At 56.0% G+C, this 11,543-nt stretch overlaps 7 protein-coding genes across 7 annotated transcripts in view; 5 read left to right on the forward strand and 2 right to left on the reverse strand.

The window, feature by feature from the left end:
• Window positions 1-158: 158 nt before the first annotated feature.
• Window positions 159-1,618, forward strand: N656DRAFT_782549 (uncharacterized protein). The gene has a single exon (XM_064815781.1). It carries the CDS (start codon window positions 339-341, stop codon window positions 1,293-1,295), a length of 957 nt encoding a protein of 318 aa, XP_064667287.1. The 5' UTR covers window positions 159-338; the 3' UTR covers window positions 1,296-1,618.
• On the reverse strand, window positions 1,499-2,904 carry N656DRAFT_782550 (uncharacterized protein). Its single transcript, XM_064815782.1, has 2 exons — window positions 2,369-2,904; window positions 1,499-2,320 (listed from the first exon to the last, which is right to left on the reverse strand). Exons 1-2 carry the CDS (start codon window positions 2,587-2,589, stop codon window positions 1,636-1,638), a joined length of 906 nt encoding a protein of 301 aa, XP_064667288.1. The 5' UTR covers window positions 2,590-2,904; the 3' UTR covers window positions 1,499-1,635.
• A 228-nt stretch (window positions 2,905-3,132) lies between these two features.
• N656DRAFT_782551 (uncharacterized protein) lies at window positions 3,133-4,008 on the forward strand. Its single transcript, XM_064815783.1, has 3 exons — window positions 3,133-3,234; window positions 3,351-3,472; window positions 3,541-4,008. The coding sequence occupies exons 1-3, from the start codon at window positions 3,187-3,189 to the stop codon at window positions 3,596-3,598; spliced, it is 228 nt and encodes a 75-aa protein (XP_064667289.1). The 5' UTR covers window positions 3,133-3,186; the 3' UTR covers window positions 3,599-4,008.
• On the forward strand, window positions 3,842-5,689 carry N656DRAFT_316774 (smp-30/gluconolaconase/lre-like region-containing protein). The gene is made up of 5 exons (XM_064809220.1): window positions 3,842-4,008; window positions 4,104-4,147; window positions 4,197-4,925; window positions 4,996-5,198; window positions 5,255-5,689. Exons 1-5 carry the CDS (start codon window positions 3,958-3,960, stop codon window positions 5,341-5,343), a joined length of 1,116 nt encoding a protein of 371 aa, XP_064667290.1. The 5' UTR covers window positions 3,842-3,957; the 3' UTR covers window positions 5,344-5,689.
• A 175-nt stretch (window positions 5,690-5,864) lies between these two features.
• N656DRAFT_791580 (uncharacterized protein) lies at window positions 5,865-7,064 on the forward strand (the record flags this gene model as incomplete). The annotated part of the gene is made up of 3 exons (XM_064816992.1): window positions 5,865-5,867; window positions 6,042-6,301; window positions 6,359-7,064. 3 exons carry the CDS (start codon window positions 5,865-5,867, stop codon window positions 7,062-7,064), a joined length of 969 nt encoding a protein of 322 aa, XP_064667291.1.
• A 244-nt stretch (window positions 7,065-7,308) lies between these two features.
• N656DRAFT_782556 (Vps36-domain-containing protein) lies at window positions 7,309-9,540 on the reverse strand. Its single transcript, XM_064815784.1, has 3 exons — window positions 9,341-9,540; window positions 9,142-9,277; window positions 7,309-9,074 (listed from the first exon to the last, which is right to left on the reverse strand). The coding sequence occupies exons 1-3, from the start codon at window positions 9,439-9,441 to the stop codon at window positions 7,356-7,358; spliced, it is 1,956 nt and encodes a 651-aa protein (XP_064667292.1). The 5' UTR covers window positions 9,442-9,540; the 3' UTR covers window positions 7,309-7,355.
• Window positions 9,541-9,856: 316 nt separating this feature from the next.
• Window positions 9,857-11,543, forward strand: part of N656DRAFT_316829 (uncharacterized protein) — a 2,229-nt gene continuing 542 nt past the window's right edge. The window contains exons 1-2 of the mRNA XM_064809221.1: window positions 9,857-10,160; window positions 10,260-11,543. Of these exons, the coding sequence (XP_064667293.1) occupies window positions 10,088-10,160; window positions 10,260-11,543 (1,357 nt within the window). The 5' untranslated portion in view covers window positions 9,857-10,087. The remainder of the gene's footprint in view (window positions 10,161-10,259) is intronic.

Genomic DNA, 11,543 nt, shown 5'->3' on the forward strand with positions numbered 1-11,543 from the left:
TTGGAATGAAATGGTCTGGTTCAAGTGGCGAGCCTTACACTGGAACTATTACACTACACAAGGATGCAACCCTAACCCTTCTTGAATGGAAGCTGAAGTTCAAGGTGGGAAGGCTCAGCCCCTCGCCCCACCAGGCCGCTCCAGGCTGTCGGGTGCGTTCGAGATCGTTCCAGTACTGCGCCAGGCAACCTTGCCAACGACCACACTTCAAACATCCCACTTCCATGATTCTTAATAATCAGAGCGCACGTAATCCGCCTGCTACCTAGCCAGTCACTCGTTTCGGCATTATTCTCCCTTTCATTAAGTACGGCCTCCCTCTCTCGAGTGCGCCGACCATGGCCTCCCCAGACCCCAGGGAATCCGAAACCTCCTACATCAGAATGTCGACCGCCGCCGTCGACAGCCGTGGCACAGACGCCAGTCTGGTCGGCTCGCACTGCCAATACGCCTACTGCAACCAGCTCGACTTCCTCCCTTTCCAATGCCAGTCGTGCAACAAGACCTTCTGCCTCGAGCACCGCACCGAGGACGGCCACAAATGCACCAACCCAGGCGCCTGGGCCGCGCGCCGCCGCCAGGCCGAGCTCGCCAGACACTCCGCTGGCGAGGGAAAGCGCATGCGGGACCTGATTGGCCAGAAGCCGTGCGCCGACGATAACTGCAAGACCATCATCGGCACCGCGCTCGTTCCCGGCGTGCACTGCGCCGACTGCAACCGCGACTACTGCCTCAAGCACCGCATGCGCGAGGACCACGACTGCAAGAACAAGCCACCCATAGGGGCGCGCGCCGCGACCGCCGCCCACGCCACCGCCATTGCCGACAACGCCAGGAGCGCGCTCGAGAGGCTCAAACTGTGGGGGCAGGCCAAGAAGGAACAGGCGCGGCAGTCGCTGCCGGCGCCGAAACCCCAATCGAAAGTGGCGCGGACCTTGGCGGTAAACTCACTCAAGAAGACGGCCAAGGGCGACGCAAAGGTGCCGCCTGAAAAGAGGGTGTACTTGTACGTTGAGGCCGAGGCCGCGACGCCGGGGGCCAAGCCGCCCAAGGGCGAGTTTTTCTACTCGCAGGACTGGTCCGTTGGCAAGATGCTTGATGCGGCGGCCAGGAGTCTGCAGGTGCAGAATAAGAATAACATGTCGAATAATGAGCAGGAGCGCCTACGGGTCTTCCACGTGGAAGGCGGGAGGGTATTGGAGTTTGGCGAGAAACTGAAAGACGTGGTACAGAGCGGTAATACGGTGGTCTTGTTGAGAGGTATTGGGCCGCCGGCGGATCTGATTGCTCCTTGATGCGCCGCGGAAATATTTCATCATCGTTGGGTCTTCTGCATGATCTCGCATGGCATGGCATGGCATGGCGTTATTGGTGTTCGGCTAACGGGGGTTTTACGGGCTCGATGTATTTAAGAGCGATATTGTGACAGTATTTGCGTAGTGCTTTGGACAGGCGAGCACTCGACGCGGCATTCCATGGCACATATACAATCTATACGGTCAAGCCAAGTGATATGTTTACTCAGATGGTTTGGCTAGCGACAGCATCTAGGAGGGAATTCTAACGGATCTAAATATGAGACGAGATAGCGCCTAGCTCCTTTATGATACCTATAATAACTCGCCTGCCATGCCCTTAGTCTTTCTTAGATTTGGGTTTCTCGCTCAATTGCTTCTCTCTCCCAATCAGCGGCGCATTCCCGACCGCCTCAGGACCGCCAAACGCCTCGAATCCCTTATGGAACGCCCACTCAACCGCATTCTCAACCGGCTTGTCAAAGATTCTGGGCAGGAACGGTACAATCGAGAGTCCCAGCCCAATGGGTGCCCAGGTCCTTATCCTCGCGTTCTTCACATCCTTCAACGCCCGTCCGCTGTAGCGCACCACACTATGGATCGTAAACGCCGGCAGGCCCATGCTGGCAATGCTCTGGAAGATACCGCGCTGCAGCATGACGGTGCGCCAGTCCTCCAGGGGCGGCACCTTTCCGGCGGCGGCAGCGGGATTTCGCGGGGGTTCCGCGGGTGCCGTCAGGTCGACGCCCAGAATCTGCTGCTGCCGGGTCGTGAGCTCGAGCTGCGGGTTCAGGATGCGCTGGTTGTGCCAGTACGACTTGTACCCCTCGTAGCTGACGTCGCCGAGGATGTAGATCCACGATACGCCGTAGGCGCCCCGGATCAGCCAGGGATGCGCGACGGGCCGGAAGGACTCGCCGATATCCGAAGTGTAGGCGACATAGCGGTGGGCGGATAGGAGTATGGTACGGAAGCGAGAGGCGTAGGCTGCGTAGCGGACGTTGGATTCCGTCGAGGGGGGAGCGCTGGCGGGTTAGCCTGGATGTGCTTGCGTGAAGGTTCTTCGCACGTACTATCCCTCGACTATCTCGTCAAATAAGTTTTCCTCCTTGTCTGACTTTTCAATAATCTTTTGAAGCTTTGGCGGCAGTTTTCGTCGTTCAGGTAGCTTGTTGGCATCGAATTCCTGTGACACATCCTTCTTGGACTCGCTGGGTAATGGTTTGGGGCTGTCTTTTTCAGAGTTTGACGGCCCCGGTTGCTTATCCGAACTGCCTCCCCACGGCCACCACATGTTGTAATCTTGTGGATGGAACAACTGCCTATAGAAAGAAGAGGAAGACTGGTATTAGAATCGCACTGCGCTGGGGCTTATGTTCCCCGCGTGATTCGGGTAGAATCGGGGAATCGTCCGATGCTCTAAAGACTGAGTGTCGATGTGCAATTGTGAGCTTAAGCCTCCTCGAAGCAGGCGCCAGTGATTATCCTCTTGGTTCGCTGTCGTGCGCCAGATTAGGTTATGAGGGATTTGCTGGAATAGGTGTCGAGTTTACAGTAAGTATCCGATGCGATCATTCAGGTTCAAGCCGATACAAGAAGGTTGGTGACGTAGTAAGGCGTGAGGTGGGATGATTTCCACCTGCGATAAGATGCCGGTTCACCATGGCAGGCTTGGCAAGCGCTTGTGCTGACTGCTGACCTAAGCGACACCCTTGTACCCAACCTGTTCCTGTACTTGTATTGTACCGATGCTGGCAAAATTTCGGATGTAGCAACGGAGGTTGAACGTCTGCGGTTCGTTTTCAGTCGCTCAGCAGCATCGCGCCTCAATCCCTCACCTCCGGGACTAGCAGTATACACTTCGAAGCCGACTCTTCGCCCACTCGCCAAGATGGTCCAGACATACAAAATCTTTGGCCAGGAAATTGGCTCGCACTACGTCAGTCAGCTCAATTGAACCCGGTTAAAGCACCAACCCAGCTCCTCTTAAACCGCTCGCACAGCCATCTGTTTAGACCGTTTGACGGAGCCGGGCTAACATCGTTGGCGCTGCAGCTTGCCATGGGCATTCTGGGCTCATTATTCGGCACCGCATACGCCTTCACTGGCGGCAGCAAGAAGATGCCTGCTACTCCCCCGATCAACGCTTCCAGCTCCGACGAGGCCGACTTCATCAAGTATGCCCCCAATCAGCCCTCCCTACCATGGATCCGACATCTCGCAGGATTATCTGACATGTTTATAGGAAGTTCATAGAGCAGGCAGAAAGCGAGGAGAAGAAGCCGGCGTCAGGGAAGCATTAGACCGTGCCTGGTCAGAGATGGATCAAGATGCGATGCAGACATCGTGTCCTGTGTACATGTATAGCGGGCTTTGAATGTGAGCCTCATGTCTAGACCAGCATGCTCCATATAGGGCATCACTCAATCCCCTGTTTGCAAAGGGATTGGCATTCGGGTTCAAGAGCCGTCTTTGCTGAGATATAAAGCTCCTCGGATGCCACAGGGTTAGGGTTAAATGACACTTGTCATAATCCGGACTTCCTACAACAAGACCCCGCTGAGCAAAAAGTGGCACACAAGACCCATCTAACTTCAAGCTTGAGAACGGTTGTATCCTCACCAATCCTCCTCACGTCGCGTTTTCTGTGGATCCCGCGGGTATGTCGGTGCTCAACTGCGCTGTCGACTCTCAAACTACCTGCGAAATCAAGGTGCGACTCATGGATTCGATGCTTCACTATTAACCCAGCTCCGTCCGTCACGATGAATATCTCAAAGATTGGCTGACCATCCTCATTCTTACCAGCGTGTGGAGTTGCGAGATTGTATATCCACATCTCGGACTTCAGGGTAAGAGTCGAATCTTAGCAACTTCTGGCCTGCACTTATATCCTTGCAGACTACCAAGAAACCCCGAGTTGCAAGAAATCTCCATCACGCAATATCGCCCGGGACTCTCATCAATCATAGGACTGCGACCGTCCTACTCCCTGCTGCTCTCAACGTCAGACTCCTCCAAGAACCCCTTGTTTCGTGGGGCTTGTATCTACGTACGCCAGCGAACACCCGACGAATTGTGGATTACCTCAGACCTACTGGCTACCCGCACATCCCAACAGTCTGTGATCCTAATCTCAAAAGTGCAGCTTCTCCGGGATGACTCAGGGTCCGTCTCTTCTGTCCGATGGCTGAAGCTCCGCCCCCCTCCCAACATGCCGATGCCGGCTGGAGGGAGCCATTATCGTGACGGCATGCTGTTTTGCTCCCAGGGCTCTCAGTCAAGAGGGACCGGTGGCCTCTACTACATGCCACGGAATGAGCCGCCGGAACCGGTTGCAACCAGCTACTTTGGCCGTGACTTCAACTCGGTGCAGGATGTTGTGGTCTCAAGCGACGGCTCACTGTGGTTCACCGACTCCTGCGACGGATTTGACAATGACTTTAGGCCAGAGCCCCAGCTCCCATGCCATGTGTACCGATATGACCCAACAACTGGAGACCTGCGGGTCATGGCTGATAATCTGGGCCGCCCGCATGGCATTGCGCTCAGTCCTGATCAGAGCATCGTCTACCTCTCTGATATGACTCCTCTGCGTGCGACAGACAGCGCTGCTCAGGATTCATTGTCGTGAGTACCTGAAGATTTGGGATCCCCTTGAAATCAGCGCCAGGATTGACTGACGACCCCCCTTGAGCAGTCGGGGAGCGATATATGCTTTCGACATAGTGCTCCGCTGTGGATCTCCTTTCCTCGCAAACAAGCGTGTATTTGCATACGCGCTCACCGGCCGACCCATGGGAATCATGTGCGACGAGAGCGGCAATGTCTATGCAGGCTGCTCAGGAGGCGTAGAGATTTGGAACCCTGGTGGTTCGGTCCAGGGAGTCATCGAGGTTCCTGGTGGGTGATGATTGCACGTTCAAAGGCTTTGCCAAAAGTCACTAACAAAAGAGCAGGAGGTGTGACGAGCCTCTCACCAGGCAGAGAAGGCGAGCTCTTTCTCTGTTCAGGTCAGCGGCTTTGGAGGATGCAGTTTACCTTTTAAGGGTGGGAAGAGTAACCCTTCGCAGCGTGAGAAGTATACCCTACGTAACGATTGAGTTCAGACCACCCATGGACCCTTCCATCGTGGGAATCAACGTCGTAACCGCGTTCACTTAGAGGATTTAAGATTGTCAGTCGTTGATTGTCGAGCTGTCAGTATCTTGGCCCTCAGGACATCAGATGGATCATGGACGTCCTGGCCCTGGAGACATTCAGCGACCCACATAAGCTTGGACCAATCATCGATGATGTGTTAGGCGTGCACCTGCCAAGAATGCACGTTGCGAACTGACAAGATCCTCCGATCTCGGAGCAGGAGTCAATTGGTTGTTGCTGTCCTGGGCTTTGAAAGACGGGAGCTGCAACTCCTTCAAGCTCCCGTCCCTTTCGGTGCTTGATTTATCAGCGTTTATCTCCAGCCAGGAGCAGCAGAACCAGCAACAGGACCATGGGCCCTATGGACGCCCTACTTCATTTGAAATGACTATACTGGTTTGTCCTTTGAAAGTCTTTACTCGCGCGATGGTGTTCAAGAGCACACTTCTTTCCCCTTCACGATCTCAACAACAGCCCTAAAGAAGCGGTCTTGAAGCTCCCAGCCTAGTCACGGTGGACGGAATACCCGGGTTTGAAAGAATCACACCACTCTGCCAACCCTGTGGTGGTCGCGGGTATAGCTCGTGAAAGCTGGAGATGAAGGAAAACAGCGATTCAGGAGGATTAGCGGCGTGTCGGCCACCACCTCAGATCCAGTTGCAGGCACTCAAAACACCACAGGTGATAGCGGCGAAGGCCTCGCTGGCTACCTCAACCCCAGAGGTCACCATGGTCGCGAAATCTGAAACTGGTAGAGCCAGAATATGGAATACCAAGAACCTAGCTTTGCGCCTCGGCGCTGACCTGATCAGCGCCGCCTCAGCCGCGGTTCTCATCGCTCCGATCATATCGATCATAGACCGGTAAGGCTCCGTCTCCATTTTCCACCACACCAACAGCTCAACCAACACCGACAATAGCTCTATAATGGAAAATGCCTCCGGCCGGCGCACCCTCTCCGCATCCCTCAAATCCTCTCTCGGCTCCCTCCTTCGTCATCCACACCGGGCAATCCTCTCCAAGCCCTTCGCGCTGATCTTCGCCCTCTACGGTGGCACCTACCTCACCGCCAACGCCCTCGATACAGCCGTTTCCACGACTCGTAACCTCCCACCAACCCACGTCACCTCGGGTACGGGCAAATTCGCCGCCTCTTCCACGGCCAACATCGGCCTGTGCATCTACAAGGACCAGGTCTTTGTCCGCCTATTCGGCCCTCCCGGAATCACGCCTCGTCCCGTCACCCTACCCAGCTACCTCTTGTTCGCGGTGCGTGACTGCCTGACCATTTTCGCGTCGTTCAACGTGCCTCCGTTGCTCGGCCCCGCACTGTCGCGCCGCTTACAGGACAAGGGCCTGCACCGCTACGTGTCGGGCCAGACGCTGGCGCAGTTTGCCGCGCCCGCCGCCGTGCAGCTGTTCAGCACCCCGGTCCACTTGCTGGGGCTGGACATGTATAACCGACCCGGGGCCCTGGCTGGCGGCTGGCGGGACCGGTGGGCAGCGGTGAAAAAGAATTGGGGAGTGAGCACCCTTGCGAGGATATGTCGCATCGTGCCAGCATTCGGGGTGGGTGGGGTGGTGAATATGAAGGTGAGAAGGTCGCTAATGGAGCGGCTGGCGTAAAGTATGTGGAGAGCGGCTCATCAACTAGTGGCCTTTGAGACTATGAGGCCATTGTACGATATAATGTTTGTGGGTTGTTTTAGGCGTTGATACCCGAGATTCCATTCGGATGGGCATGCTTCATAGATTATAGAGGGCCAGGGTTAGACCAGGAAAAGTAATGGGCGGGTTTGTGGGTACGTCTCGAGAGACTCTGCTCTCACGGTTCAGCCTGAGGGCATGGATGGGACAGGTTCGGTTGGGGGCGATGAAGCCATATATATATACTCGACCGCTCCAATAAGATGAATTTCATAAGAATCCGCTCTTTTGCAACGCCTGGAGGATGAGGTCGTCCCTTTGCTTCGCCGGATCTTTGTACCCCTTTCCCTCACCGGTATCGATGAAGTTTTCCCAGAACTTCAGCCCCTCGATGCCTTCCTCACGACACAGCACGCCTCTCTCCTCAGCCATCTCCAACTCTTCCTCTGCAACACCGATACTCCAGCCGAACCTCTCGGCAGCGTCCCGAGCAGTGACCCCACGCCCAAACATGCGCCAGTCCCATGGCACCTCCCTCTCAGGCGGAAACTCATGCAGATCCCTGAGCCAGGCAAGAAGCGCCTTGATAGTCGTCTCGTCGGTGCGGTCACGGCCCTGTACTACCATGACGCCCGACTTGAATGTCCTCAGCCGTACAGGCAGCCCCAGCTTCTCCCACAACCTCGCCGCCTTCTCGAAATCGGCTGGACTAACCAGCTCGACGCCGCCCCGGGCGCGGTTAAACATGGCCCACAGATCCACCAACGAAATGATGCCGCCCGCCTTCCTCAGCACGCCCCTCCGATCATCCGTCAGGAACTCGGCCAGGGTGCGTGCCAGCTCGGAGAGATACAGCGAGTCGCTGCCGCCGCCGCCGCCGCCGCTTCCCACAATGTCCTTGGTGGTGATGAGGCCGAGCTGGCTGACCGAGTCGGCAAGTAGCGCGTTCTCGCTGGCGCTCGAGCCGCCCGAGGCGCCCTTAACCTGGCGGGCAAAGTCTTCGGCAAGCGCCACTATTTCCTTGGCTGAGGCCATGAGCGCTTCGAGGTCCTCAAAGGCGCCGCCAATCATGAGCTCGTTGTTCTTGCGCATTGCCTGGCCGCGATGCTCAAGGCCGGCGATGCCGCCGATTTTGGGCCGCTCCCTCGACGTACCGCTGCCGTGCCCGGCGGTGAGGCCGTTGCTGCTTGTGGGGTCGCCGGGACGAGACGACTTGGGGATGGGCGGTGCGCCGTGGAGAAGCCACTTTCGCTGCGTCATGGAGCCTTTGAGTCGCTCGTAGAAGATCTTCTCGCCGCCGCCTCGGAATGAAAGCTTTATGCTTTCGAGGTTCTCGAAGCCTGGAGGTGCAGCGCCCAAGGAGTTCAGAAACGGCCCGGGAGACTCGGTCTGCGCCCGGGCCTGCGACGTGAGCTCCGCGGGAAGGTCGTGCGAGATCAGGGGGGCACCGCACATCTCGCAGGACAGCAACGAAGGGTGGTTGAGGAAGGTGCAGCGCGGGCATTGGAACGACGCATCAGGGTCTGGGCTCAGATGTTGGGGTTTCTGGAGAGGGGGCGGTTCCAATGCGCTCCTGTCAGTAGATGAGGCCCCGGGAAGCGTCTTCGGCCGCAGCGGCAGGGGAGTCTGCAGCGCCGGGCTGCTAGGTTGCCTGCTGGTTGCATTGGATATCGCGGCCTTGAGAAGGTGCGTCAGGGTCGGCTTGATGCCGCAGGCAAGACAAGGCGGAAGCGGCGTGTGCGCGTTGGCGGTCGTCGGATCGAAGTTGGAAGGTAGAGGGTTCGAGAAGCTACAAATGGTGCACACCCATGTTGCCGCGGTTGCCAGGGGCGGATCAACCGAAGATATTCTGAGGGGGCCATCTAGCTGTTGGGTTGGCGAGGAAGTGCTGCTGCGCGAAGGGTCGCCGGGAGATCGTGGTTGAAGAGCGGGGCGCTTTGTGGGTTTTGGAATCAGCGTGATTTTAGCTGATGACTTGAGAAAGCCGCCCTGCAAAACGCAAGTCAGCTATCACGAGAACCCCTGTCGACTGCCCCTTTGTGAAGCGGCGGCATACGTAGAACTCGAAGCGGTCCACATCCTTGAGGTCGAGGGCCACAGAGTGCTTCCTCGGCTCGGCCTTGTCGACATAGCAGATTCGATGCGAGGTCAAATAGACCTGGCCGTTCTGATGGTTGGGCAACTTGAATTTCCTGAACAAAGACACAACACCATATTAGTATGCGGACTGTTATCGCAGTTAGTTCGTAACTCACCCCTCATATAACCCAACATTGTCTTGCACAAACAATAAGTCTTCATCGGGCAGGTACGAGGGCCGCAGAGCGGTTGTCAAGTCGATATGCTTTAGAAACATTCGTCATAGCTGGGGCAGGCTGTCCCGGCGTGTCGAGAGAATTCCAAAGGTTAGAGCCGACGTGTTGGCTGGTTGTTGCAATTCAATCCACGCTTCCGGTCGCTGATGCATCATCACCTTGCTGACGTCAAGCGATAGGCTCATTTAAGACGAATCGTAAATACAGTGTATCGTACGGGGTAATGTACTGTACATAGTTTGTAATTGTGGAAGATTACTCCGTACCTAAACTTCAATTTTCTATTTTTGCTCGCTAACCTGAGGTAAAAATTATTCTTCTAGCAGGATAAGCTACCTATCACCGGATTCGGTGCATCGCTTATGTAACTACAGAGTAGTTAACCATAATGAAACACTTACGTTGGCGCCAAAAAGAAACCGATGTTGATTAAACCCCGCACGGACTTCCTTCCAGCGCACAAAGCACACTTCGACTCTCCGCCACCTCTTTGACCTTCTCTTCGGATTGTTCACCGCCTCACCATTGCTGAACTGGGTTGCTCGATCGCAAATCTATCGCTCCAACTCCAGCAACCCGTTTCTGCTGCTTGGAAATCGATATCAAAGACTTCCGACACCAAACGGCTTCAGGAGGCAACCTTTTGTCTAATTTTCTCTGCTGACGACGGACGCGTTGCGACTAACAATGATGCCGACGTGGCCGGCGGGTCCTCCGCCCACGGGCGCTCAGCCGTCTTCTGGCTACACAACATCGTACAGTAAGTTTGTGTTTCTTGTGACGCGTTGGATCACTTCGAGTCCCGTACGCTTGCATCATACTCGAAAATGCTCGGTGTCACTGACCTTCGTGTTCTCAGCACCTCCTGCCTATACTGCAGTTCAAGTCCGCCAAACATTCGGCCAGTCCTACTCTGCCCCGCAAACTTCCTACCCCGTCGGACATGCTTACGGCCCTGCCCAACCCCTCTCAACCCCCTCAGCTAATACCTCGAATGTGAACCCGCCGCCTTCTGCAACCCCGGAGCAGCCCAAGAAGAAGGTCGACTGGCCGGACTCGGTCCGCCGATACGTCCAGCGATCCTTCATCCCTGCTAACCTGGATGCTTCAGTCTCCAGGGAAGAAATGGAAGCCAAGCTAAAACAGACCATCACCCAGGCCAACGAACAGGGCGTTATGTACACGCTAGACTGGGACACGATGCCGCTTCCTCAGCACATGATTCGGGAGGAGCGCGCAAGGGCCTTGCTTCCTCTCCACTCACCATCACCTGCGCAAGCTTCGATTCCTGCCGTTGGTGCTGGTTCCGCATCAAAGAAAAGGAAGTCTTCGGATCTGTCGGACGCCCCCGGCGTGACCCCATCGGCAACCCCTCCCTGGCGTGTCGGCTCGGGCCGCCTTGAAGACCGCATTTCCGCTTCCCCGGACAAACGCCAGGCCAGCGACGAAACCATTAAAAGTATGAGTAAGTTAAGGCTGGACAAGCGCCAGAAGCGCTTCGAAGGAGAATACAAGTCGGTACAGCGCTCTGCCAGCCCGCCTCCCACCGACGGCCCTGTGGTTGGCACCTGCCAGAACCTGGAGAAGCGCTACCTTCGCCTGACTGCCCCTCCGAAGCCGGACCAAGTTCGTCCTCCTTCTATTCTGCGGCAGACGCTGGAGCTTCTCAAAAAGAGGTGGAAGAAGGACCAGAACTATTCGTATATCTGCGACCAGTTCAAATCCATGAGGCAGGATCTTACGGTGCAGCATGTTCGAGATGAGTTCACAGTCCAGGTCTATGAAATCCATGCCCGCATCGCCTTGGAAAAGGGGGATCTCGGTGAGTATAATCAGTGTCAAACCCAGCTCAAGGGCCTGTACAAGCTGGGTCTGAAAGGCAATCCCAACGAATTTAAGGCGTACCGGATATTGTATTACATTCACACAGCAAACCGCACAGAGCTGAATAATGCTCTGGCAGATCTAACTGCAGCAGAAAAAAAGGACACGGCCATCAAGCACGCGTTGGACGTGCGATCTGCCCTGGCCTTGAACAACTACCACCGATTTTTCCAGCTCTACAACCAGACACCCAACATGGGCGCATATCTCATGGATATGTTCGTCGGTCGGGAGCGTCTAGCGGCTCTGTGCACCATCT

The sequence above is a fragment of the Canariomyces notabilis genome (genome assembly GCF_033297395.1).
Source record: "Canariomyces notabilis strain CBS 508.74 unplaced genomic scaffold N656scaffold_23, whole genome shotgun sequence".
Lineage (NCBI taxonomy): Eukaryota > Fungi > Ascomycota > Sordariomycetes > Sordariales > Chaetomiaceae > Canariomyces > Canariomyces notabilis.

Coding starts and splice junctions, on each gene's coding strand:
- N656DRAFT_782551 (XM_064815783.1), top strand. CDS start 3,187: ATGGTCCAGACATACAAAATCTTTGGCCAGGAAATTGGCTCGCACTAC. Junction 3,235..3,350: donor AGGAAATTGGCTCGCACTAC/GTCAGTCAGCTC, acceptor TTGGCGCTGCAG/CTTGCCATGGGCATTCTGGG. Junction 3,473..3,540: donor GACGAGGCCGACTTCATCAA/GTATGCCCCCAA, acceptor ACATGTTTATAG/GAAGTTCATAGAGCAGGCAG.
- N656DRAFT_782556 (XM_064815784.1), bottom strand. CDS start 9,441: ATGTTTCTAAAGCATATCGACTTGACAACCGCTCTGCGGCCCTCGTAC. Junction 9,278..9,340: donor AATGTTGGGTTATATGAGGG/GTGAGTTACGAA, acceptor GTCTTTGTTCAG/GAAATTCAAGTTGCCCAACC. Junction 9,075..9,141: donor TGGACCGCTTCGAGTTCTAC/GTATGCCGCCGC, acceptor TGCGTTTTGCAG/GGCGGCTTTCTCAAGTCATC.
- N656DRAFT_782549 (XM_064815781.1), top strand. CDS start 339: ATGGCCTCCCCAGACCCCAGGGAATCCGAAACCTCCTACATCAGAATG.
- N656DRAFT_782550 (XM_064815782.1), bottom strand. CDS start 2,589: ATGTGGTGGCCGTGGGGAGGCAGTTCGGATAAGCAACCGGGGCCGTCA. Junction 2,321..2,368: donor GACGAGATAGTCGAGGGATA/GTACGTGCGAAG, acceptor CTAACCCGCCAG/CGCTCCCCCCTCGACGGAAT.
- N656DRAFT_316774 (XM_064809220.1), top strand. CDS start 3,958: ATGTCGGTGCTCAACTGCGCTGTCGACTCTCAAACTACCTGCGAAATC. Junction 4,926..4,995: donor GCTGCTCAGGATTCATTGTC/GTGAGTACCTGA, acceptor CCCCTTGAGCAG/TCGGGGAGCGATATATGCTT. Junction 5,199..5,254: donor GGGAGTCATCGAGGTTCCTG/GTGGGTGATGAT, acceptor ACAAAAGAGCAG/GAGGTGTGACGAGCCTCTCA.